At 39.1% G+C, this 26234-nt stretch overlaps 1 protein-coding gene across 1 annotated transcript in view; it reads left to right on the top strand.

Annotated features, from left to right (window-relative positions):
* The window catches only part of GBF1 (golgi brefeldin A resistant guanine nucleotide exchange factor 1), a 125572-nt gene that overhangs the window by 68072 nt on the left and 31266 nt on the right, over nucleotides 1-26234 (top strand). The window contains exon 4 of the mRNA XM_081104623.1: nucleotides 21423-21554. Within this exon, the coding sequence (XP_080960749.1) occupies nucleotides 21423-21554 (132 nt within the window). The remainder of the gene's footprint in view (nucleotides 1-21422; nucleotides 21555-26234) is intronic.

Consider the following 26234-nt stretch of genomic DNA (forward strand, 5'->3'; position numbering starts at 1 on the left):
ATACAAACAGCAACCTTTAGCAAAATTGGGATAATATTCTATATATTTTTGCCTGTTACTTTTTTATTTTGCCATGTATTTTGTCATGGACATTTTCACACATCATTACATATTCTTAGGAAACAAGATCTGTCTGGCCGGCATGGCTCAGTGGGAATAATGTAAATAACCAATCACAGGAATCTAAATAAATTCTAAAACACTCATACAATAAGTATCATTAGATCTTTTTTTAAAATATTTTTTTATTGATTTCAGAGAGGCAGGGGAGAGAGAGAGATAGAAACATCAATGATGAGAGAGAATGATTGATTGACTGCCTCCTGCATGCTCCCCAGTGGGTTTTGAGCCTGCAACCCAGGCATGTGACCTGACTGGGAATCGAACTGTGAGTTCCTGGCTCATCAGTGGATGCTCAATCACTGAGCCATGCTAGTCGGGCATGTTCATTTCTTTCTTAGTTTACTCTCATTTTGGATTAAAACAAAAATCCTCCAAAGGCTCCTAGGAAAAGACACCTGTGATAAAAATTTTTTAGGTCCTGCAGATCTGAAGCTATTTTTATTCTGTATTGACTCTCGATTGAAGATTTCACAAGATATAGAATTTTAGTTTGGAAATTAGTTTCATTCAAAACATGGTGGCTTTGTTTCTTTGTCTTCTCATATTTGGTGTTGATCTTAAATAGTCTGCTACCATATTGATTATCAGTCCTTTGTATTTGAAGTAGAAGTTTTTCACAATCTCTTTGTTCCTAGTGTTTAAAACACTTGATGTGGGTCTCCTTTTATTCATTATGTTAGGTTCTTTTGATCTAGAAAAGTATATCATTTGACTTTGGGAGATGATTGTATATTAGTTCTTCAATAATTTTTCCTTCTTCTATTTTTTCCCCTTTTGAATTGGTCTTCCTATTTTCTCAGCCAACTGGTGCCTCCATTTCACACCCTGTTTCTCACTGGTGCTTCCCTTTAAAGGCAATTGGTATTCAGCCTTTTCAGCTCTGCTTCCAATACCCTTTTCTTCTGCTAAGAGTATGTTGATGAATCTTGTTCACTACATTCTCTTCACCTAAAGTTACTTTATTCTACCTATTATATGTTTCAGTTTAACTCTTGAACACTCTTATCACCGTGCCTTCTTTATAACACTTGTGTGAGCCCTTGCCTAATGTTGTTCCCTTCCCAGATTCAGGGGGAGCAGACATAAGCTCCACCTCTTAATCGGAGGAGGGGCATGTCAGGGGTGTCATTGTGTGGGACTGTCTTTGAAGACTAATAATTATCATAATGGCATTTGTTCATTTGTCCTTACCTTCTTCCTTTTCTCCCTTCTTTAATAACAAGTAGCTAACCTAGACTCTTAGGTTCCTCAGCATCTTTTATCCAGTCAACTTCCAGCACCAAAGCACTATATATATATTCATTGTTATAAAAAGGAATCTGATTGAAGGTGGGGTAGCAGAGGTAAAAAAAAAAAATTAATGTATTCACCTTCCCATTTGCTCTCTGGACAGAAATACAGAGTTCACTTGAATGTGAAATACCAGATAATGGGGCAGTTGTAAATTGGCCTTGTTCTCCTGAATTCTGCCTACTTTCCAGGAAGGACAGCCTCCCCCTTTCTTCCCCAGCAGAGGTTCAACCCCTTCCCTCATTGTGGCTTGTTAAAGTGTTCCCTCCTATGCTGATCCAAGTAGAAATGAGAATGTTACTCCTTTTCTTTTTTCACATAGTACTTCTTCCTACCCTGAGTTTATTAACCTCTAGCTTAAATATGCACCAGGCAAAGATGTATAGTCTTCCTGCCCGCCTTCCCCCCCCCCCCGCCCCCACTCAGTTTAGTCTGAAGGAAGGCAGCAGGTGATGGAATGCATAAAGGATGGGGGCACTGGAGGGGGAAGGAATCTTTTCTCACATACTATGGATGTTGCTTAATAGAACGGGTGTGAAATTTAGTCAGAGCTACAGCATGTGTTTCAATTTTCCAGGGAATTTCCTCTTCCTAACTGTAGGTTTAACCCTTTCTCCTGTGTAGTGCCAAAAGCTATCGAGATAGTGAAATGAGTTATTTGCAAGGAGAAAATTCTAGAATTTCACAGGACCCCTTTGAGATGTAGGATCTCTAACTTATTTCCTGCCAAATGGTTGTGAAAAAAGCATAACTTTGGACTTGGGTGGACCTGGGCTTAAATCCCATCTCTACCATTGGGTGGTCTTGGGCAGTTAGTTGACCTATTTGAACCTCCATTTTTCATCTGTAAATGGAGATAAAAATTTGCCTTATAGGGTTCTTGTGAAGATTAAGTGAGATGATGTATGCAAGGTGCCTAACACAATGCACACCTTGCCAAATACTAGTAGGAATTTGATATACATTTGTTTTCTCCTCAATCCTTACCCTGTATTTTGAGGGCATCTACTCTTCATTTATCCTGTGCCATCTTGGGTTTGCTATGTAAACAGCTTCTTACATCTTAGATTTATTGCTTTTCTCCCTGAATCTAACTCTGAGTTAGAGGGAAGAAATCATTCCATACGATATGTGGACTCCCCTTGGGGGTCCTTATTAAGCTAAAGCATGAGTCTCTGCAACAATGCTGAGGATTACAAGGCTTGTCTTCCTCATCTGATTCTGGAGACCATATGGACTTATAAGAGTTATAAAATCATATAGTGGCCTGGCCGGTGTAACTCAGTTATTGAGCCTCAACCTATGAAACAGGAGGTCACGGTTCGATTCCCCATCAGGGCACATGCCCGGAATTTTAGGCTTGATCCCCGGTAGGGGCATGCAGGAGGCATCCAATCAGTAATTCTCTCATCATTAATGTTTCTGTCTCTCGCTCCCTTTCCCTTCCTCTCTGAAATCAATAAAAATGTATTTTTTAAAAATAAATCATATGGTGATGGAGCTAAAATGAAACATAGAGGTAATCTTTTTCATTTTATAAAGAATTGTGACTTCTAGAGGTCATGTCCTGTGCAGGTCCTCATGACAGAGTAGTGGCAGTTTGGAACTAGAACTCTGATTCACTTGGCTATTACTATGATTATAATTTAATTTTTTGGAAGACTGTCTGATTTGTAAGTCCCCAGGCCCTAGCTTTTTAAATTTTTTAAATATTTATTTCTTGATTTTAATGAGAGAGAGAGAGAGAGAGAGAAACATTAATTTGTTGTCTCACTCATTTATGCATTCAGTAGTTGCTTTTTGTATGTGCCTTGACCGGGGATCGAACCTGCAACCTTGGTGTATCAGGACAATGCTCTAACCAACTGAGCTGCCTGGCCAGGGAAAACCTAACTTTCATTATAGGTGAACTTTCTTCTTCTAAATTGAAACCTTGATTTTACTTTTAGCAATGGGGAAGTAAACACTGTTGAAGACTTTAGTGACATTCCTTTGGGGAACAACAGGGCTCCATTGAGGGTATATAAGTTACCACCTAAAAATCTCTTTTTTCTCCAAAGATTGCCCAAAGACATTGGGATGGTAGCTCAGTTGGCTCTTGAGCCTCTGCTCCCAGAATGGTGGGTTGGGAAGCAAGTTTTTTTCTTCTGTTCTATAATTTCACTTTCCAAATAATTCCCAGTATGGGTGGCTCACCCCAAGTCCATCCCCAGCTCTCATTTCTTTTTCTTTTGTTAAATTGAGGCTTAATTAACCCACAGTAAAATTCACAGACTTTAGGTATTCAGTTGATAAATTTTGATAATTGTGTAAATCCATCTGAGCACAATAAAAAAGATACAGAATATTTTTATCACCCCAGAAAGTTTCCCCATTGCTCCCTTGAAGTTACCACACACACATACACAAAATCACTTTCTCTCTTCTATTATGATAGATTAGTTTTGTTTCAGGATTTCATATAAGTGGAATCATATAGGATATGCTCTTTCTTATCTAGCTTCTTTTCACTAACATGTTTTTGAAATTTATTCATTTTGTTGCATGTATTACTATTTCTTTTTATTTTGTTTTGTGTTACTGAGTAGTATTCAATTGTATGGATAAACTATAATTGAATTTACTCATTCTGTTATTGAAGGACATTTGGGTTGTTTCCAGTTTTTGTCTGTTATGAGTAGGCTGCTGTAAACCTTTCTATACAAGTCTTTTTGTGAACATATATTTTAGTTGCTCTTGGATAAATACCTAAGGGTGAAATTGCTGGTCATAATGTAGATGTGTATTTAACTTAAAAAAAAATCCCCTTCAAAGTGGCTGTACCCCTCAGACTATCTTTTCCTCCCCTTAGGGGCAAGGCTCTTTAAGTTGAAGATTTGGCAGGGGCGGAGAACCCACATCATCAGGGTTCCTGCTGCCAGAGCACAGTGGCCTGAATCGGACACTTAAAAAGCTGAAACAGGTGTTTGAAACCCTACTCCAGCCTCTCTATTTGATGCCAGCCCCCCGAAAGGCTGGGATTTGGCCAGCAGAGTTCAGACCTAATCTAATGGATGCTGGATTAGGGACTTTTGTAGGACATGTCTGCATAATAGTGTATATACTGTGACTTGGCACATTTGAAGCAGGTAAATGAACATCTTTATGTAGGAGAGGGGCCTTTGGTGGCTCAAATGCTTTTTGAGCACGGGGCAGTTAGTCTGTGTGCCAGATGAAAGCCCCTTACCACTCTTGCTTCTTACCCCCTTTTCTCCTTGAAGCTGTATGCAGTAGAAGTCAGCACTTCCCATAGTGATGCTAATATTGCCAAGACTAGGATTAGGTAGGATTTGGTATCCTGTGTGTCAACTATTATGGGAGATAAATTATTCCCTGGTAAATTTTTTCTCTATCTAGCTATCATCCTATCTATGTATCTATCTATCTATAATTTAATCCTCACCTGAGGATATGTTTATTGATTTTAGAAAAAGGGGAAGGGAGAGAGAGAGAAACATCAATGAGTGTGAGAGAGAAATATTGACTGGTTGCTTCCCATACCTGCTCTGAGCGGGGATCGAATCCACAACTTTTTGGTACGTGGGCCAACACTCCAACCAACTGAGCCACAACAGCAAGGGCTCTGTATAATTTTCATAGTCTTAGGCCTTGGGGAATTAATTCTGATGGGCCAGAAGTTAAAGCAAGAAACTGAAGGTTAGAGCGTGGGCTCCCAAAGCCAAACAACTTAATGTACCAAAATAGTAGGTTCTCTAACTGTGCTCAGTGGGGTTGAAATGGATAGAAATGTGATCTGTTTTTGCAGGGCTGCTTCAACTGAAGATTTCAAAAGACAAGGTTCAATTTCCAAATCTTTTTTGATATTGGTTAGAAGAGCCCAGGGAGTGGAGAAAAAGGCTCCTCATGCCAGTCTAGCCTTTCCATAAACGCTTGAGGGGAAAGTGTGTTTCTGAATTCAGATCTCCCTTATTGTGAATTCAAGACTACCTTATAGCCCTAGCTGGTTTGGCTCAGTGGATATGGCATTGAGTCAGCCTGTGGACTAAAGGGGCCTGGGTTCAATTGCAGTCAAGGGCACATGCCCAGATTGTGGGGTCGACCCCCAATAGGGGGCCTGCAGGAGGCAGCTGATCAATGATTCTCTCTCATCATTGATGTTTCTATCTCTCTCTCTCCCTCTTCCTTCCTCTCTGAAATCAATAAGAATATATATATATATACATATATATATATATAAATAATAATAATTATTATTATTTTTAAAGACTACCTTATAGCTGGCCATTCCCTTAAAACCTAATCTGGATATCTTTGGACCTTAGTCTTGGAAGACAGGGCCTGGTATTAAACTGCATTATGTGGATGCCATTCTTGGTATGAATAAGCTGAGATTTGTAGATCAAGATTCTTTCAATACTTTTTTCCTTTTAATTATCATATAGTAAAATATACAGTTCTATGAATGTTGGCACATACATCAATCTCTGTAACCACTGTGGCAGTCAGGATACAGAACAGTTTCATCACCCAGAAAACTTCTTCTGTTATGCTTTGTAGTCAGTCATACCCTCCCTCTCACCCCTAACCTCTGTCAACCACTGACCTTTTCTCCATCACCATAGTTTTATCATAAAGGTCTTATAAATGGAATCATACAGTATGCAATCCTTTGAGAATGGTTTCTTTCATTCAGCACAAGGCCTTTGAGATTCGTAAACTGTTGCCATAGATCAATAGTTTGTTGCCTTTTTATTGCTAGGTATTATTCTTTGCATGTATGTACCATAGTTTGTTGATCCATTCACTAGTTGAATGACATTTGGCTTCTCCAGTTTGGGGCAGCTATGAATAAAGCTGCTATAAGCATTTGTATCTAGATTTTTATGTGAAAAACATTGGTATCTCTGTGTGGTTTAAATGTGCATTTCTCTAATGGCTAGTGACATCAAACATCTTTTTTGTGTGCTTATTTGCCATCCATGTATCTTTTTTGGTGATGTGTCTGTTTACATCTTTTACCAATTTTTAAATTGAATTGTTTGTTTTCTTACTGTTGAGTTTAGAGACTTCTTTGTCTATTCAGGAAATGCAAGTCCTTTATTGGCAATACAGTTATTTACAAATATACCTCCTAGTCATCTTTTCAATCTCTTAATAGTCAGTATCTGTCATAGAGCAGACATTTTTACTTTCGATGCAGTCCAGTGTATCAATGTTTTTGTATGTGATTGTGCTTTTGGTATCTAAGTACTCTTTGCCCAATCCCAGGTCATAGAGAGTTTTTTCCTGTTTTCTTTTAAAAGGTATAGAGATTTATACTTTGCGTTTACATCTGTGATCTTATTTGAGTTAATTTTTATAAAATTATTACATAATTTTATAAAACGTGAAGCTTAGATCAAGGTTCTTTTTTTTTCTTTTGCATATGGATGTTCCAACACCATTCGTTGAAATTAGTGCCTTTTTAGATATCAAATTCTTCTTAGGGCTGTAACTTCTTTAGGAATGAAGGAGTTACAGAGGATTCTCTCTTGGGTTCCTCCTTTCTTTCTAAGAATCACCTTTGTTCCTGTTCCTTGTTTCTTTCTGGGTCTTTCTGAATTTGGGTTTGTTTTGAATGCCATGTAATGGAGCACTCATTATTTGTAAGTTGATTGAGTACAAAGTATTTCATTATAAAGTGGCCATCTATCACAAGAAGCTATGTGGGCTGTAACAAACATTAACTGTACATTCTGGGCTGGAATGCGACTTTACCAGAATAATGCAGCTTTTGTATTGTGTGCAGTTGGGATAAAATGAGAGACAGATATTGTTGAAGGAACAGGTGTTGGCTGAACCTGGGTTCTGTCCCATGTTTTCTGAAGTTGTTTCTCAATTCTTTCAGGATGCTCCTCCTGATTCAGCTGTCTTAAAGGTTTTCTGAGTACCCTTCAGAACAAATAATGTGACTTCTCAGAGTACTCCTGCTCTACTAAACATTATTTGTTCAATCTTCAGCTCACAGACATTCTTTAGAAGCAAGGGTTGGAATACTTGTCCTGCCTTTGTTTTTCCATCAAAAAAATGGGAAATGTCCCTTATCATAAAGTTCTTGAGCCCTCACTGACACAAAATAAGATTCTTCTGTCTTAGTGTCACTAAGAATTTATGATATACTGCTGTAGAAACCATTTGCAGCTGTTAGAGAAAGGTGAATAAATAGGATTAAGGGACAGAGGGAGGTTGCTTACCAGTTCCATAATTTTTAAAAAATATATTTTTATTGATTTCAGAGAGGAAGGGAGAGGGAGAGAGATAGAAACATTGATGATGAGAGAGAAGCTGTTTGGCTGCCTCCTGCACACCCCCTACTGGGGACGGAGCCCACCACCCAGGCATGTGCCCTTGACCGGAATCAAACCCGGACCCTTCAGTCCGCAGGCTGATGCTCTATCCACTGAGCCAAATCAGCTAGGGCAGTGGTTGGCAAACTGCAGCTCCCGAGCCACATGCAGCTCTTTGTGGCTCTTCCACAAAATACCACGTGCGGGCACGCACGTACAGTGCGATTGAAACTTCGTGGCCCATGCGCAGAAGTCGGTTTTTGGCCTGGGCGAGTCTATTTTGAAGAAGTGTTGTTAGAAGAAGTGGAGGGTGTCGGTTGGTCGGGCGATGGGAGACGCGGGCAGGGGGGCCGGGGGATACACATTGCGGGGGAAGTGCGCGCGTTTCATGTACGAGTTGAGTGAGCCTGTCAGCAGTCTCATTGTGCAGTGGTTAGTGCTAGTTGTGTCCACAAATCACGCGTGGGTGGCAAAAGTACCTACTCGAAGCATAAAGTTACCTGTATTTTTCCAACCAGCTGCAAATCCTACAGCTATTTTTGTCATCAATTTAAGAATTGTAATTATTTTGTGTTGGTGGCTTTATTATTATAAAACAAAACATTTTTTTAGGTGCCCTGTTTGACATGGCTACAAAGAAGAAGCAAACCACCTATATAGTTTAAGTTTAAAAAATTTGGCTCTCAAAAGAAATTTCAATTATTGTACTGTTGATATTTGGCTCTTGACTAATGAGTTTGCCGACCACTGAGCTAGGTCACCAGTTCCATAATTGATACTCTTTGGGGAATATCTCTCTCTCTCTCTCTCTCTCTCTCTCTCTCTCTCTCTCTCTCTCTCTTTCTGTCTCTGTCTCTGTCTGTCTCTCTCTCTCTCTCTCTCTAATAATTCTTTATTGTTGAAAGTATTACATATGTTCCCATTTTCCTTTGGGGAATCTCTTGATTTTTCTCTAAAAGCTTTGGCTATTGACCCTTCAGTCTTTTCTATCATATAGACTTTGCTAATGTCAGTTCAGAATTTAGTTCATTTTTTAATTTCATCTTACTTTCCTTCAGGGTCCCTAGAAGAGATCTGGCAGGTGGTAATTGATAATAAACCTATAATTGTCTTCTTGCTATTGTTGAACAATGGAATTTTTTACTAGACTGAAAGAGAGGAATTTGGATTGAAAAAGTTGCTCCAAGTGCAATGAATGCATAAAGCTGGAGTGAGTCGTTCTGTTTTAAAGTATAGCAATGGAAGTTTTTAATTTCTCCTGGGCTTTCAAATTGCCTGCTTAAGTTTTGGCTTGTTCTTGTACAATGCACGCAGAAAATGGCAAGGCAGAGGAAAGAACCACAAGCGCTCTGGTTTACCTGTATGTTATAACCTAATTGCTTTCCTTTCGATATGTGCCAATTTCCTCTAGAAGGAAGAGGACTAGTGTTTAGAGTTGATACACATCAAACTTGTGCTCTCTGTAAGACACATGGATCAGTCTGTCCTTGAGCCTCTGCAATATGTTTGAGGCCAGTCCCTATGGGCCTCATTTAGCCCTGCTGGCCTTGTTAAAGGGCCCTCACTCTTCCACTTGGATTAGGAGGGAACCTGGGTAAACCTGATGCTTAATTTGTATGGCATTACAAAAATCGAAAGCAATGTTTAGTCATTGGTTAGGAGGAGGAAAGATGCAGAAGAAACTTTCTAGGATAGTTTGAGTTTTAAATTTTTATTTGCCATCCAGTCATGCAGTTAATATATTTAGTAGTAAACCTGTAATAATAACATGGTATAATATTTAAGAACAAAATGCAATGTTTAGGAGCATGGATTTTGGAGTCCAAAACAGACCTGAGTTTAAACTCTACCTTTCCCACTTACTGTATAATCTTGGTCAAGGCACTTAATCTCTTAGAGCTTTGGTTTCCTTATCTGTAAAATGAAAGCAGTAATACTATTTCTCAAGGTTATTGGGAGGATAAAATAAATAATCTGTGTATAATAATTATACTTAATAATCTGTGTAGCTGTTGCTGATGTCTGAGACAAATGAAGGTTTTTATTCAATGGGATTCTTTTTTTTTTTTAATTTGAGAGAAACATCAATTTGTTGTTCCACTTATTTATGCATTCATTGGTTGCTTCTTGTATGTGCCCTGAACGGGGATCGAACCTGCAACCTTGGTGTATCGGAATGATGCTCTAACCAACTGAGCTCCCTGCCAGGCCCTGGGATTCTTGTAAGGGTGGTGGATAGCAGCTCCTAACAGCAAGCTAAATTGGCTATTTAGCATGAATGCCAAAGGTGGGAAGCTTATTTCTCTTCCAATCAGGATTCATACATCATATTGGAGAAAGTCATGCAACAGACTAATTTTCCCATACGTATGCTACCTTTAAGTGTGTCTCTTATATTCTGAAAGTGAATGATAAATCTGACTTCAGGCAGACCAGGGTGGCCCTACTCAACAAGAAGGAGATGGCAAAAGTGATTTTCGGAGCAGAGATTTACTGAAAGCAGCCTGCTATTGACTATACATGCTATAAGGGATTTCAATCCTGAAAAAAGAAATCTTCCTATCCTCTCCCTAAGGAGAGGTGGACCCGTGTAGGCACAGAAAGGTGGCCAAGGTCCTGAGAAAGTGTTTGAGCCAGAAAACATATAAATGCCAAATACCCTTTTCTTTCTTGGTCATCTTGAACATTTTTGGGCCAGCTATCTAGGGAAGAAGAGTTCTTTTGTCATCTCTGGCTCAGGTTGGGACCACATGACCTTTCTATAAATTGCTTATCAAGGACAATTTAGGGGGAAAAGTCAAATTGTGATTCTGATCACTTTTTTTCAGACTTTCAATAAAACCCCAAGTTGTGTAAGTACAGGAATTGTTCATGTTTAATCAGAGAGAGAGTTAAATTTTTTGTATGCATAAAAAGCAGGTTGGGTTGGTTTTGAAGAGATAGATCCATCTGAAAAATGAATACTTCATTTTAAAGAGTTTTTAAAGGATCAAGCATTAGAAGTAATTTGTCTTTCTTAGTGTAAGGTGGCTGGTACCATTATCTTCTACTGCTGGCCCTAGGTGGGCCGATGGACCCCCTTTGTGCCTCAATGCAATAGTAATTAAGCCATTGCCATAGTTTGTTTTTTAAAGGGTCATAATATCAAATATAATCTCTCCCCCTTCTCTCTCTATAGGCACCTTAAGAAACTAAGCATGTGTTTGAGAAAAGAAAACAGATCTGGGAAACTGTTTGGTGGTAGCTGGAAAAAGAGGTCCACTGTCAAGAGTTTAGACAAACAAACTATTGGTTGCTTTCTCCCCAGGTTACCTTTGTAACATACTGTCTGCATTCATGTACATTTACTCCCAAACTGTTTTTGCATTCAGAATAAGTTTTCGGGATCTAAAGAAGCCTTAAATAATTTAATTAAACTACCACCACCACCATTATTTTCCTCAGGAAATCCTTATGGATGAGGAAACTGGCCCAGTGCATTTCTTTATTTAATTTATTTAATTTCTCCTATTATATAAGGCGGGGTTGCAAAGGCTTGTTTGGGTTTGACCCTTAACCCTCCACTATGTGATAACATTTCTTCAAAAGCTGCCCTTTGTCAGTCTTCTCTCAAGTCAATTCCTGAGATCAATTCTAAGTCCTCACCTGACTAACCATTCAAGGTCTGGAAATAAAGAGCAGTGGTTCTCAACCTTCTGGCCCTTTAAATACAGTTCCTCATGTTGTGACCCAACCATAAAATTATTTTCATTGCTACTTCATAACTGTAATGTTGCTACTGTTATGAATTGTAATGTAAATATCTGATATGCAGGATGGTCTTAGGCGACCCCTGTGAAAGGGTCATTCGACTGCCAAAGGGGTTGTGACCCACAGGTTGAGAACCGCTATTCCAGAGGCTCTGGCTTCACCAATGTTTAGTTTTGCTCATCCTTTGGACCACTACTCTTGATGTCCCCTAGTGACCAAAAAGTGCACAGCTCCTTTCTACTAAACTTACAGTATCTCAGAAATTCCATTTGCAGATAGTTCTCAATCTTACTTTTACTTTTATAAGAAATATTCCTGGGTATAGCATAGTCAGAAAAGGAAAACATGAGGACCTAACACTTTTTTCCTAAAATGGAATTTGCAGGCATAGACAGAAAAGCCAAAAACCAAAAAGTTCAAATAATTTTGTCCTATATCTCTGGATACAGAAATGTCAAGAGGGGTAAATGAACTAGGATTCTGTTTTTATCATGCTCTGATTTATTAGTCTGTTATACACGACACCTTGTGAATGATGATATTCTGTCTCCAGGAATATGAGCTAATATTTGCAGGATGAAGAGCTAAGATGGAAGCAGGTTGATGACCTTCTAGAAAGCAAGAATGGAGAAGTAGGCTCTCAGGGCGAAAGGGTCGAGACAGGCATTTCTGGAGCCAAATGTGTTGAAATAATATACCACAGACCTTTTTCCTTGTCAGCATAATGCAATTGAGAATGCCCAACCACCCTTGATAGAGAATCACTCAGGAGTGAAGAGCCTCGCTACCAGGGAAAGCAGCTTATGTGTGCATTTTGGCTCAGGAATGTGCCAGGCCAATGCTAGCCAGATGAGAAAGGGCTGCTGCAGGCTGGACAACACAAGCCTCCTGGAAGGATGGTGACTGCCCCCCTGTAGGCTAAGAAGAGAGTGTTCCTTTTTGTCTAAGGGCAGTGTTTGATGCCATGTTGTGAGGCCTCTGACAGGTTATTGGAGAGGGTGACAGCTCTGATGTGAAGAGACAACAGTGTCACGATTCATCCCCTTATGTACAGGTCACCTTATCATTTGAGAAGACAGGAGACTTAAGGGACTTCTCTGTTTTAATGTGGTAAAAATATAGGGAGTTGAGTTCCCTGCTCATTGGTGTTGAGCAGAACACCACCAAGACATCTCCAAAGGGTTTTTACTTTGCTTTGTGTTGAAGTGGCCTATGGGCTTCTCCAGAAACGGTTTAATAATTCTTGTTGTAATTGTTCTTATTTGGCACTCACTAGCCAAAATTTTAGACCTGGATTTGATTTTAGAAGCAGGTGTGTGTGTGTGTGTGTGTGTGTGTGTGTTAAATGGCCTAGTAGTAAAAGTATCCCAAGTATTCTTTCTCCATTGGGGAGTTAGTTTACCCTTTTTTGTACCATTCCTTTTTTTTCTTTCCATCTTAGAACATGAACCAGTCACCTTCAGAGCACCCCTCTACCTGATCTGCACTCTCTGTGTACTGGACTATTTGTGCCTTGAGCTTGACAGCCTTCCAGGGTGGGAGTTTGGCTGCTTGACAGGGGTGTCAGATGTCTCCTTGGTTGTGAAATTACTCAGCCTCCTTACTATGAGCAGCATTATGGCACTTTTCCACAGAAGAACTCAAGCAGCTCTGCTCAGGCTTCTGAAGAAGATCAAGACAATTGAATCTCAGCCCCAGGCAGGCTGAGTCAGGAGATAGAAATCAGAAACTTATCTGTTCTGACTTCATAGGAAGGAATAGAGTTGAATGGCTAGGAAAACAGATTTTGGGATCAGATAAATCTGGATTTTTTTTTAAATGTATTATTGATTTTAGAAAGAGAGGACGGGAAAGAAAGAGAGAGATAGAAACATGGATAAGAGAGGCTGCATCCTGCACGCCCCCTTCCTGGGATCAAGCCTGAAACCCAGGCATGTGTCCTAATTGGGAATCGAACTGGTGACCTTTTGGTACATGGGCTGACACTCAACCAACTGAGCCACACCCACTGGGCAGATGAATCTGGATTTGATTCCTATATTCACCACTTGCTAGTTATATAATCTTTTGGGTACATCTACTTAACCTTTCTAAGTCTCACTTTCATTTTCAAAATGGGAGTAATTATGAACAGAGAAGGTATATAAACTGTGTAGCACGTATTATGGCACAAGGCAATAATGGTAGCTGCTAATTATCTCTCTTCTAAAAGGAGGGTGAACATTTAAATCATTCATTTTAAAAAGGAAGCCTATTCCTTTCTCTGACAACTTGTATATATACCTTGGATAAAGCTGAAACCCTCAGAAATTAAAAGAGCTATTTCATGTGGTGATGATACACACTACAATGTACAGATGATGTGTTGTAGAATTGTGCACTTGACACCTGTATAATTTTGTTAACTAGTGTCACCCCAATAAATTCAATAAAAATGGGGAGTGAAATAAATTAGAAGCTATTTCAAATTGTACCATATATAAATAACATCCTTAACTTGTATCCCTTTAAGATTTAATAATCAAAGGTAGAAGGCTCACCTTTGAAGTTTTAGATATTTACTTAAATCTTAAACCAAACTTAGAGTACCTTGCACTATTAAGAAAATGGGACTGGGATTCTAGAGTTAAAAAACTAGAATAATAATATCTTAGTTATATTTATTGCACATTTAATTTATCCCATGTACTTGTACCACATGTTTCACATGCATCAAATGAGATCATGAATATAATTGCTGAGTGCAGTACCTGGCATATATAGTCTATGCTCAATAAATGTTAGCTGTTGTTATTTATTTATTTACTTATTTATTTTTGTTAATTCTCACTCAAGGATATTTTTTCCATTGATTTTTAGAGAGAATGGAAGTGGGGGTAGAGACAGAGAGAAACATTGATATGAGAGAGACACATCGATTGGTTGCCTCCCACATGCACCCTGACCAGGCCTGGGATCAAGCCTGCAACCGAAGTACTTGCCCTTGACCAGAATTGAACCTGAGAACTTTTAGTCCATGGGCCAACACTCTAACCACTGAGCAAAACCAGCTAGGGTTGTTGTTCTTTATTTTTAAATGTAATTTTTAAAAATTCTCTAACACCCATTTTACAGGTGATAAAATACAGACTTAGAAAAGTTAAGTATCTCTCACACAGCCATGACATTGCAGAACTGGGATTTGAACCCTACTTAAAGCTCATGTTTTTATTGAGTGCTCTCAACTTTCTAGTCCTAGTTCCAACACTAACTGACTTTGTGGAATTGTACAAATTACTTAACCTCCTGCTCAGCTGGCCCATGAACCAGGAGACCACAGTTCGATTCCCAGTCCGGGCACATGCCCTGGTTGCGGGCTTGATCCCCAGTAGGGGGTGTGCAGGAGGCAGGCAATCAATGTTTCTATCTGTCTATCCCTCTCCCTTCCTCTCTCTAAAATTAATAAAAATATATTTGAAAAAAATTTACTGAATCTCCTAAATCATAATTACCTTCTTTATAAATTATTTTTAGTGCCTATTTTAACTATAATAATCCTGGGATTTGGAGGATTTTTCTGGCATGACTTCTTGAAAATTAGGGCTTATTTTTGTAGAGCACTATTACTCGAAGTATAATTTGTAAACCATATCAGGTTCACAAACTACTGCTGCTTGGTACACAGTGGGATAGATAGATATATATATATATATATAGGAACTGAGAGAAAGCACTTAGAAATTTTTATAACATCTTGACAGAATAACTTTATGTATATTGATTCTAATAATAAAAAAGTGGTGTTTGTAGTATGTCTTTGTTTTTTAATTTTTGTTTTCTAGCAATTCATTTTATTGTAGTTTATAAAACTACAGGTCTGCAATGGATTGCATAAAGGAAAAAACAACAACTGGCCCTTCACCACAGACAGTTTGAGAAGTACTATTCTAGAAGGCCATCCAAACATCTTACCAGATAATGAATAGAAATTTTAGGGTTTTTGCCGAAACCGGTTTGGCTCAGTGGATAGAGCGTCAGCCTGCGGACTGAAAGGTCCCAGGTTCGATTCCGGTCAAGGGCATGTACCTGGGTTGCAGGCACATCCCCAGTAGGAGATGTGCAGGAGGCAGCTGATCGATGTTTCTCTCTCATCGATGTTTCTAACTCTCTATCTCTCTCCCTTCCTCTCTGTAAAAACTCAATAAAATACATATAAAAAAAATTTTTTTAAAAAAAAGAAATTTTAGGGTTTTTAAAAATTATGTGTTTATAAATTAGAAATGTTCTTACCAGTGGTGTCCTGCTCAGAGCACAACCTCCCCTACTATGTCCCTCCACCACCAAAATCTGCAGGAGTTGCTTTTGTGAGAGCTTCTCTGATATTCCTGGCAATCAGCAGTTGAACCTAGAGAGCAAAACTCCAATTCTGCGTACATCAAATTCTCTCTGGAAAGTTAATTTCATATACATGATTCTCTTTTTTTGGAGGGGTGGGGGAGTGAGGGTGATAGTGAAGGTTCCTGGTAAGCTCATTAAAAAGTCCACCCCTTCTAGTTTTCTATAAAGCATTGACTCATAGAATGGAAGTCCTAAAATTAATGTATTTTGGCAGTCACAGATTCTGTCTACCTAATTTGACAGATAAGCTTGGGTATCATATGCCTGGCTATTGGTAGGAAAGAGACTAATGATCCCTTGTCCATTTGCTAGATTGTATACTGTATGAGGATCACACCCAGAACCTCTAGAGAGTTCTCCATGGGACTTTCTCCAAGACTCTGTATGGTATTACTCCTGTCCCCTCCAAACCTCTCAATGCCATATTGAGCTCTTTCATCTTAAGAAGTAGATTAGCCCGGCTGGTGTAGTTCAGTGGTTGAGTATCAACATGTGAACCAGGAGGCCAGGGCACATGCCTGGGTTGCAGGCTTGATCCCCTGTAGGGGGTGTGCAGGAGGCAGTCGATCAGTGATTTTCTCTTACCATTGATGTTTCTATCTCTCCCTCTCCCTTCCTCTCTGAAATCAATAAAAAAATGTATTAAAAAAGAAGCAGATTAGCAAAACAAACCTAGCAATATATATATATATATAAAAGCCTAAGCGACCATTATGACCGAAGGACCAGAATGACCGGTTGACCAGTCACTTTGATGTGCACTGACCACCAGGGGGCAGACGCCCAATGCAGGAGCTGCCCCCTGGTTGTCAGTGCACTCCCATAGCCAACCTCCCGTGGCTGGCCAACCTCCTGCGGTCCCTCCTCTTGTCCCTCCCCCTGGCTGGCAGGCCCTGATCGGCCCAGCCCCAATTGGGACTGGGTGAGACGGCCTCCATCAGCCCTGGTCACCAGCCAGGCCGAGGGACCCCACCCGTGCACAATTTCGTACACTGGGCCTCTAGTATAAAAATAATAATATATCAAAACTAAGTGAAATTTATCCTGGGAATCCAAGGCTGATTCTCTGTCCGAAAATGTACCAAATTAACATTCTAAAAAAGAAAAACCACATGATCTTATTAATTGATGAAGAAAAGACACTTGACAAAATATAACATTCATTATTGATAACATCTACAAAAAACTTATGGCTAATATCATTCTGTGCAGTGAAACACTAAATGCATTTACCCTAAAATTGGAAATAAGGCAAGATGTCTACTTTTAGAGTCTTGGAATTCCTAGCCAGTACATTGAAACAAAAAAAGGAAATAGAAGACATGCAGATTGGAAAGGAAGAAATAAAACTGTCACTACTTGCAGGTAACATAATTATCTATATAGAAAACCACAAGGAATCTACAAAAAAAAAAAAGCTAGAACTAGTGAGTTTAGTAAGGTCAGTACACAAAAGTCAATCTATTTTTGTATACTAACAATGAACAACTGGAACTGAAATTAAAATATAATACCATTTACAAACACGCCCAATAAAATTAAATACTTAGGTATAAATCTAACACAACATATACAGAACCTGTATGCTGAAAACTATAATACATTGATCAAAGAAATCAGGATCTAAATAAATGGAGAGATACCATGCATGGATTGGTAGTCACAACATACTAAAGTTATCATTCCTCTCCAAACTGATCTATAGACTTGATGCAATTCCTCTCAAGTGCCCAGCAATATTTTTTGTAAATGTAGACAAGTTTATCTTAAAATTGAAGTGGAAAGCCCTGGCCAAGCAGCACAGTTGGTTAGAGTGTCATCCCAATATGCCAAGGTTGAGCACATAAAAGAATCAACCAATGGATGCATAAATAAATGGAACAACCTACACTCAAATCAATAAAAAATTTTAAGTGGAATGGAAAGGCCAAGGAATACTGAAAATGGTATTGAAAAAAGAGGAATAAAATTGGAGGAATTATATTACCTGATTTTAAGAATTAGAATACAGCTATAGTAATCAAGACAGTGTGGTAGTGTCAGAGAGTTAGACACAAAGATTAATGGAACAGAATAGAGAACCCAGAATACAGTAGGTCCTTGGGTTACATCAGAGATCTGTTCCTACGGTGTGAGGTGTGACGTAACGCGATTTTCGCCGTAAGTTGGAACCCACCTGCATAAGCACCTACGTCACTCACATGGAGCACATACACAGCAGTAATGAAGTGAAACAGTAAAAAAAAAATGTAAACGAAAGATAACAATTCCTGACCTTTACTTGTGGTAAATAAATAATAAAAAACATAAAGTACATATGTACATACGTCAAAATGATAGAATTTTTTTATATATAAATAAATGAGAGATGGCGATGTAACCCAAGGACTGTCTGTAGACTCACACAAATATAGCCAACTGATTTTGGACAAAGGCATAGACAACTCAATTGAGAAAGGATAATTCTTTTCAATAAATGGTGTTGGAACAATTGCACATCCATATGCACACAAAAACCCTTCTATCTAAACCTCACACATTATATAAAAATTAACACAAAGTAAATCATAAATGTAAATGAAAAACAAATCTGTATACCTTTTTTTTAGATATATTTTATTTTTTTAAAATATTTTATAGATTTTTTATAGAGAAGAAGGGAGAGGGATAGAGAGTTAGAAACATCGATGAGAGAGATCAATCAGCTGCCTCCTGCATGCCCCCCACTGGGGACGTGCCCGCAACCAACGTACATGCCCCGACCGGAATCGAACCTGGGACCCTTCAGTCCGCAGGCCGACACTCTATCCACTGAGCCAAACCGGTTAGAGCAGTGGTTCTCAACCTTCCTAATGCCACGACCCTTTAATACAGTTCCTCATGTTGTGGTGACCCCCAACCATAAAATTATTTTCGTTGCTACTTCATAACTGTAATTTTGCTACTATTATGAATTGTAATGTAAATATCTGATATGCAGGATGTATTTTCATTGTTACAAATTGAACATAATAAAGCATAGTGATTAATCACAAAAACAATATGTAATTATATATGTGTTTTCCGATGGTCTTAGGCGACCCCTGTGAAAGGGTAGTTCGACCCCCAAAGGGGTGGCGACTCACAAGTTGAGAACCCCTTAGTTAGGGCAAATCTGTATACCTTTTAGAAGAAACAGAAAAATCTCTGTGACCTAGGATTGGGCAGAGTACTTAGATACCAAATGCACACACACAAAAAAGTTGATACACTGGACTACATCAAAAGTAAAAATGTCTGTTCTGTGAGAGATGCTGACTGTTAAGAGATTAAAAAGATGACTGGGAGGAATATTTGTAAATAATTGTATTGCCAATAAAGGACTTGCATTATCCCGAATAGACAAAAGTCTCTAAACTCAACAGTAATGAAACAAACAATTCAATTTAAAAATGGGCAAAAGATATGAACAGACACATCATCAAAAAAGATACATGGATGGCAAATAAGCACACAAAAAAACATGTTTGATGTCACTAGCTATTAGAGAAAGGCAAATTTAAACCACATTGAGATACCAGTGTTCTTCACATAAAAATCTGTACACAAATGTTTATAGCAGCTCTGGTGGTCTGTGCAACAATTTAGACAAGTCTCAAAGGCATCATGCTGAATGAAAGAAACAAGTCTCAAAGGGTTGCATACTGTATGATCCCATTTATATGAACTTCCTGATAAAACTATGGTGATGGAGAAAGGTCAGTGGTTGACAAAGGTTAGGGGTTTGGGGAAAGGGTGTGACTGACTACAAAGGGATAACAGGAGTTTTCTGGGTGTTGAAACTGTTCAATATCCTGATTGCCACAGTGGTTACAGGGATCTATGTGTGTGTTAGAATTTGTTGAACTCTCTATACCCAAAGAGACAGTTTTACAAAATTAAAAACTTTTTTTTAAAGAGGCAGAATACACATTGCTCTGAAAGTATCAAATCATGGCTATAAAATTGCCCTGGTCTTTCACTATGAACGAAGACATGAAGCAATATAATAATAGCAATTGTATGAAAGCTCAGAAGAAATGTACCCTGTCCCACCTCTCAAAGGTTTTTTCCCATTTAGACTTTTATATTTCAAATTAGGCCAAATATATTTTAAATGACAGACCAAATCATATATAATACAGTTGTGTTCCTAAAGCAGCAACTCTAGATTACTTTAAATCTTTTAATGTGCTTTTTCAAAAGTATTTAAAATGTTAAGATTATTAAGATAAGAAAAAATGTTTTATATTTTTCAGTTTTTCCAGATATTTCTATTCCTTGCATCTCAACACTCTACCACCTCACACACACAAAAGTTTTTCTTCTGCGAATTGTACAGCTCTAGGTGGGGGTAGTGGGGGATGAGAAGCAGGTTTTATACAGCTGATGTGATCACTGAACAGACAAACTTGGAAAATGCTACTCAATCTGCCAATTAATTAAAGCACTAATCTGGGGAGCAGCCGGCCCAGGGAGTGTTTACCCACTGGGTGGTGGTGGTAGGAATTGAGTGGGAAGAAGCTCCTGCATTTGCATGAAAATGAAGGTGTTTAGGAAGCCTAGCTTTCTTTTGTCTCTAAAGGTGAACAACCTTGATGTTGTCCCTAAACCTTTCTGGCCTATTTAGGAAGTCTTTCAGGGAGCTGATCTTTGACTGATGAAAGCACAGCATATTCTAGAAAAACAAATTAAACCCTGGGCAAAGTAGGGTAGGGAGCAAGTCCAGTGTAGTATAACTTCTTAGACCTTCAATTTACAGGAGTATATGCTGGTAATTAGGTAGAATAAATGTAATGGTTTTACAACCATATACTCTATTGACTGGATTCAAATCCCAGCTCTGCTTCGTATTAGCTGTATAATTTGGGGGCGCCAATCATCTATTTTATCTGAGCCTTGTTTTTCTCATCTATAAAATAAAGATTATGAATTTCCCCTTCATCTCAGGGCAGTTAGCCCTCTGCTTGCTGTAGGCAGAAAGAAGGCTGGAGAGAGGTTAGGACCATCCAAAATTACAAACTGCCTCCATGGGTAGGAACTGTATAACCTTTGTTCTTGTTAGATGTATGTATGTATGTATGTATGTATGCATGCATGTATGTATATTTGTTTGTTTGTTTTAGCAAGGTTCTGTAAACCTCAAGGTTTCCCCCCATCTTCCTAAGATGTGCTTATACATTCTTTATCTCTAAGAAAAGTGAGTGATCATAACAGCGAAAGACAAAAACAGCAGCTCACCCCAGGATTTCTTTGACCATATTGGCTGTATCCAAGATGAGGTTTACCTCGTCAATAGGGAGGATAGACATGGAAATTGACCCAGCAATATTTGATGATATTAAGGAATTAAACATTGTGGAAATAGATACATAACATAAACTCTATATGACCATTTTATTTTTAATTTCAAAACCATGATAATGTTGCCCTGGCGACTAAGAACTCGAGCCTCATGACACAAATAAGAAGGACCTTTTTCTAGAGTTTAGCTTTTTGTTAGATGGCACCTGTTCATTCCTCTTTCTTTTCTTGCAGAACTCTCAGAAATTGAGCCCAATGTATTCCTTCGTCCATTTCTGGAAGTGATTCGCTCTGAAGATACCACTGGGCCTATCACTGGACTGGCACTCACCTCTGTCAACAAGTTCCTGTCCTATGCACTCATAGGTAAGAGACCAGGCTTTTTGGATGACCATAAGACTTCATTTCCTGCTGGTCAGGCTTTAGGCAATGAGCTGGTGATACTGGAAAGTTTTTCCCAGCCATCCGTTTCCTTGTAGAAGAGAAATAGGATTATTGATTACTTATCATGCTAATTGATTCAGGTTTTGCAAGTGAGGAGAGAAGAGAGGTTTCTTGGGACTCTAATTTCTTTGTGCTTTGCCGGGCGGGAGTTAAGAGTTTGGTGGGTGCTCTTAGAGGTTTGGTTTGGTTTGGTTCCTTTTTCATTGTACAGGATGACTCTCCTAGCATCTGAGCCACACCACCTAGGGCCTGGTTTGGTTTCTTTTTCTTTTTCTTTTTTTTTTGTTTGGTTTATTTTTTAAATGTAAAGCATGCTTATTTTAAGAAGATAAACAATAAAGAGGTGTCTAAAAGAAAAGTTAATGGATTCTCCTCTATCTTTCTCAGTGCTACTCTTTCCTTAGGTAAATAATGTTAACAGACTGGTTTGAATCTTTCTATAACTTTCTCCACATGTATATAAATATATAAAGAGTACCATACTTATTTTTTCTTTTTCTTTCTTTTTTTAAAATATGTTTTTATTGATTTCAGAGAGAGGAAGGGAGAGGGAGGAAAGAGATAGAAATATCTCTATGTTGCCCCCCCCCCCCCCCGACACACACACACACTGGGGATAGAGCCTGCAAACAGGGCATGTGCCCCAACCTGAATTGAACTGGTGCATGGGTCGATACTCAACCACTGAGCCATGATGGCTGGGCGAGAGTACCATCTTTTTAAAAAATAAAATAGGATTATGTGCTACATATTTTCTTTTTTATTTAACAGTATTACCTTAACCCAACTGGCTCAGCAGTTGAGAGTCAACCCAGGAACTAAGAGGTTGCTAGTTGATGCCAAGTCAGGGCACATGCCCTGGTTACGGGCTTGATCCTCAGTAGGGGGTGTGCAGGAGGCAGCTGATAGATGATTCTCTCATCATTGATATCTCTATCTCTCCCTCTCCCTTCCTCTCTCTCTAAAAAGCAATAAAAACATTTTAAAAATAAAAATCAATAGACTATTTTTAAATGTTATTTAAAAAATAGTATTAACTTTGAAAAATGTACATTATATAATTATATACCTGGTTCCCCTCCCCCCATTTTATCCTATATAATAAAGAGGGAATATGCTAATTGACTACCACGCCTTCACAAGATGGCAGCACCCAGTCCCCTCAGCCCCACCGGAGGCCTCAGGTCCTCCTGCACCCCCCACTAACTGAGGCTCAGGCAAGCCTCAGATGGCGGCTGCCCAGCAGCCCAGGGCCAGCCCAAGGCGCAGGTAACCAGGGCCGGCTGCGGCTTGCGCTGCCAGCAGTGGCAGCAGCAGAAGTGTGATGGGGGCATCGCCTTCCCCTGATCACCGGGTCACCTCCCGCCCCTGAGGGCTCCTGGACTGTGAGAGAGGGCAGGCCAGGCTGAGGGCCCTCGACCTCCAGTGCATGAATTTTCATGCACCGGCCCCTAGTTGAGATATAATTGACATAAAACATTGTATTAGTTTAAGGTGTACAGCATAATGATTTGATATATGTATAAATATAAGTTTAGTTAAAATCTATCACCTCATATAGTTAGTTTTTTTTCTTGTGATGACACCTTTTAGGATCTGTCTTAGTTACTTTCAGATACACAATATAGTACAGTTAACTATAGTGACCATGCTGTACATTACATCCCCAGAACCTATTAATTTTGAGATTGGAAGCTTATATATTCTTTTTTTATTGTCTTAAAACATATAATATAAAATTAGCCATTTAAATCATTTTAAGTGGCATCAATTACATTCACAATGTTGTGCAACCATCAGCACCATCTGTTTCCTAAACTTTTTCATCACACCAAAATGAAATTTTTCTTCTCCTCAACCCTAGTAAAAAATTTTGTATTTTTGGTAGCTATATAATTTCCATAGTATAGATATAACTCAGTCCATTTGGTCATTATCTTATTGATTAGTATTTACTATTTAGATTGTTTCCTATTTCGAGCCATTATAAATGCTGAAATAAGCATCTTTGTTCATATAACCTGTTTATTAATTTTCCTTTTGTATGACAGATTCCTATACTTGAAATTTCTGGATTAAAAGGTCACGTGCTTATTATATTTTCATAGGTACTACCAAGTTGCTTTCCCAAAAGATTACAGCATTTGCACTTCCAACAGTAATGTTTGGGGGTTTCCATTTCCCCACCCTATCACCAGCATTGAATATTATCAGTATTCTTTATTTGTGCTAATTTGATGGGTGAAAACTGGTATTTTGTTGTTTTTATTTTCTTGAGGTTGAACATTTGCATTTATTCTCCTTTGCCTATTATTTTATTGAGTTTTTTGTTTTTCTTATCAGTTTGTAGGAGTTTTTTGTATAGTGGGGATACTAACCCATTGTCTATCACAGTATTGCAAGTATTTTCTCCCAATATAGCCCAATTATTTTATCCAGTCTTTTGTTTATCTCTGAATTTGTTTATGGTGTCTCTTTTGAATTTCTTTTAGTTGGTCTTGTCACTCAGGATCCTGAATTTCTTTTCCCCTATTGACAGCCCATATGCAAGGGTAAGGAACATAGAAAACAGGCTGCTGTCTTTGATTCTAAGAAGACAAGAAAAGAGGAAGCTCAGACTGAAGCTAGCCAAAAAGAAAAATGGCCTTCAATTTAGGGCAAAAAAAAAACGTTTATCTTTTCTAGAAAGTTGGATTTGCTTAGCTGACATATTCAAGATCCTCAGCAGGAATCCTGGGTGTCAGTTAGTTTCTGAATAGGCACACCAGCCTCTTCATGCACCCTAGTCCTAGCTTTATACTTTTCCTATGCAAATATCAGGCCCAGCTACTTCCAGCCTTGTCCTGAGCACCATCTGCAGGTCATCTCTCTTCACAGCCTCCAGCAACTGCCCTCTGTGTCTTTTCCCTGCTCTCCTGTTGATGTAACTCTCTCCCCTTCCTGGACTTGGCAGACAAGCTGGTCATTGGAGACCTCAAGCCAGCTGGTCATTGGAGTTTCCTGTGGTGGGAAAAGAAAATGCTGGAGGTGGTGATTGAGAAAAGGAGCAGGAAGGAGTGTATGAAAGCCAGAAGGCAAAAGAGCTGAAATTGGCAAATTTCCCTGTAGTCTGCTCCAGAGTGGCCAAGGAAGGACATTCTAAGGAATGGGTCCTGGGGAACACAAGGTCTGCTAAGTGAGTCCAAGCCGAACACTCGTTTGTTTAGGCTGCCTTTTTAGAAGACACTACCCCCTCAGTTCTGTGGCCCAAGACTTCTAGGATTATTTTAGGTCTTACTCCAAGGACCAGCTTTTTATTTGGCCCCACACAGCTGCCAGACCAGGATTTGTGCCATTGATTGCCTGACTTACTGGTGGGCCATGTCTACTGTAGTTAAAGACCTGTCACTCTTACTACTTCATTCAAGCTCAGAGGACAAGGGCTACAAAAAGATCGATAGAGCCTGGCACAGTTAGTTGAGCATCATCCTGTGCACTGAAAAGTTGCCGGTTTGATTTCAAGTCAGGGCACATGCCTGGGTTGTGGGTTTGATCACCGTCGGAGAGCATACAAAAGGCAAGCGATCGATAAATGTTTCTCTCTTTCTCTCTCTCTCTCTCCACCTCTTCACCTTCTCTCTAAAATCATTAAAAACATATTTTTTAAAAAAGAGTTTACACTACTTGAATAAGGGAGATTTCTGAAGGAGGAGAAGAAATGGGCCCCCAAGAGCCTTATGAGATGGGAGCAAGGCTGCCATTTACTGAGCTCTGAAACACCATGCGACCCTGAGAAGGACCTGGATTTTCTGTGCAAGAAAAGGTCCCTGGTGGCCTGAAAAAGGACTGTCTGGAGGGCTGAGAGAGGATTCAGGCAAGGGCCTTGAGTGTACAGGCATACCTCAGACATATTGTGGGTTCAGTTCCAGACCACTGAAATAAAGCAAATCATAATTGTTGCTGGTGAGGAGTCTTGCCTTCAGTTTCTACAAAACAACATCTGTGAAGTGAAATAAAATGAAACACAATAAGGCAAGGTATGCCTTCAGATTTTCTGTGTTGATTGGGAGAAACAAGGAGAGTTGAGGTGATAGAAGGAGCTGGTTTACCCCATATACCAGGGGTCCTCAAACTACGGCCCACGGGCCACATGCAAATACAAATATTGTATTTGTTCCCGTTTTGTTTTTTTACTTCAAAATAAGATATGTGCAGTGTGCATAGGAATTTGTTCATAGTTTTTTTTTAAACTATAGTCCGGCCCTCCAACGGTCTGAGGGACAGTGAACTGGCCCCCTGTTTAAAAAGTTTGAGGACCCCTGCCATATACTATATATCATGAAATTGGCTTCCTTCTGCATGACCTCTAAAGTAGCCACTCCTGATGCTGAGTAAAGGCATGTTGTATGTAGGACAAAAGCAGTCTGACTAAGTGTCAGAGACTAACCAGGACAGAAAAGAAAGATGAAAACCACTTATAATTAATGAAAGTCTTCTGGCTCATTGTTGCAAGGGAAATGTTCTGGTTTCTTAGCCATCCCCTGAGCTTTAGGCTCAAGAACTCTGATAATTTCAGATAACAGGATAGAGAAAATGATAAAACTTTCTTACAATTCCTACCAC

This window comes from Myotis nattereri, assembly GCF_964212035.1.
Source record: "Myotis nattereri genome assembly, chromosome: 13".
NCBI lineage: Eukaryota > Metazoa > Chordata > Mammalia > Chiroptera > Vespertilionidae > Myotis > Myotis nattereri.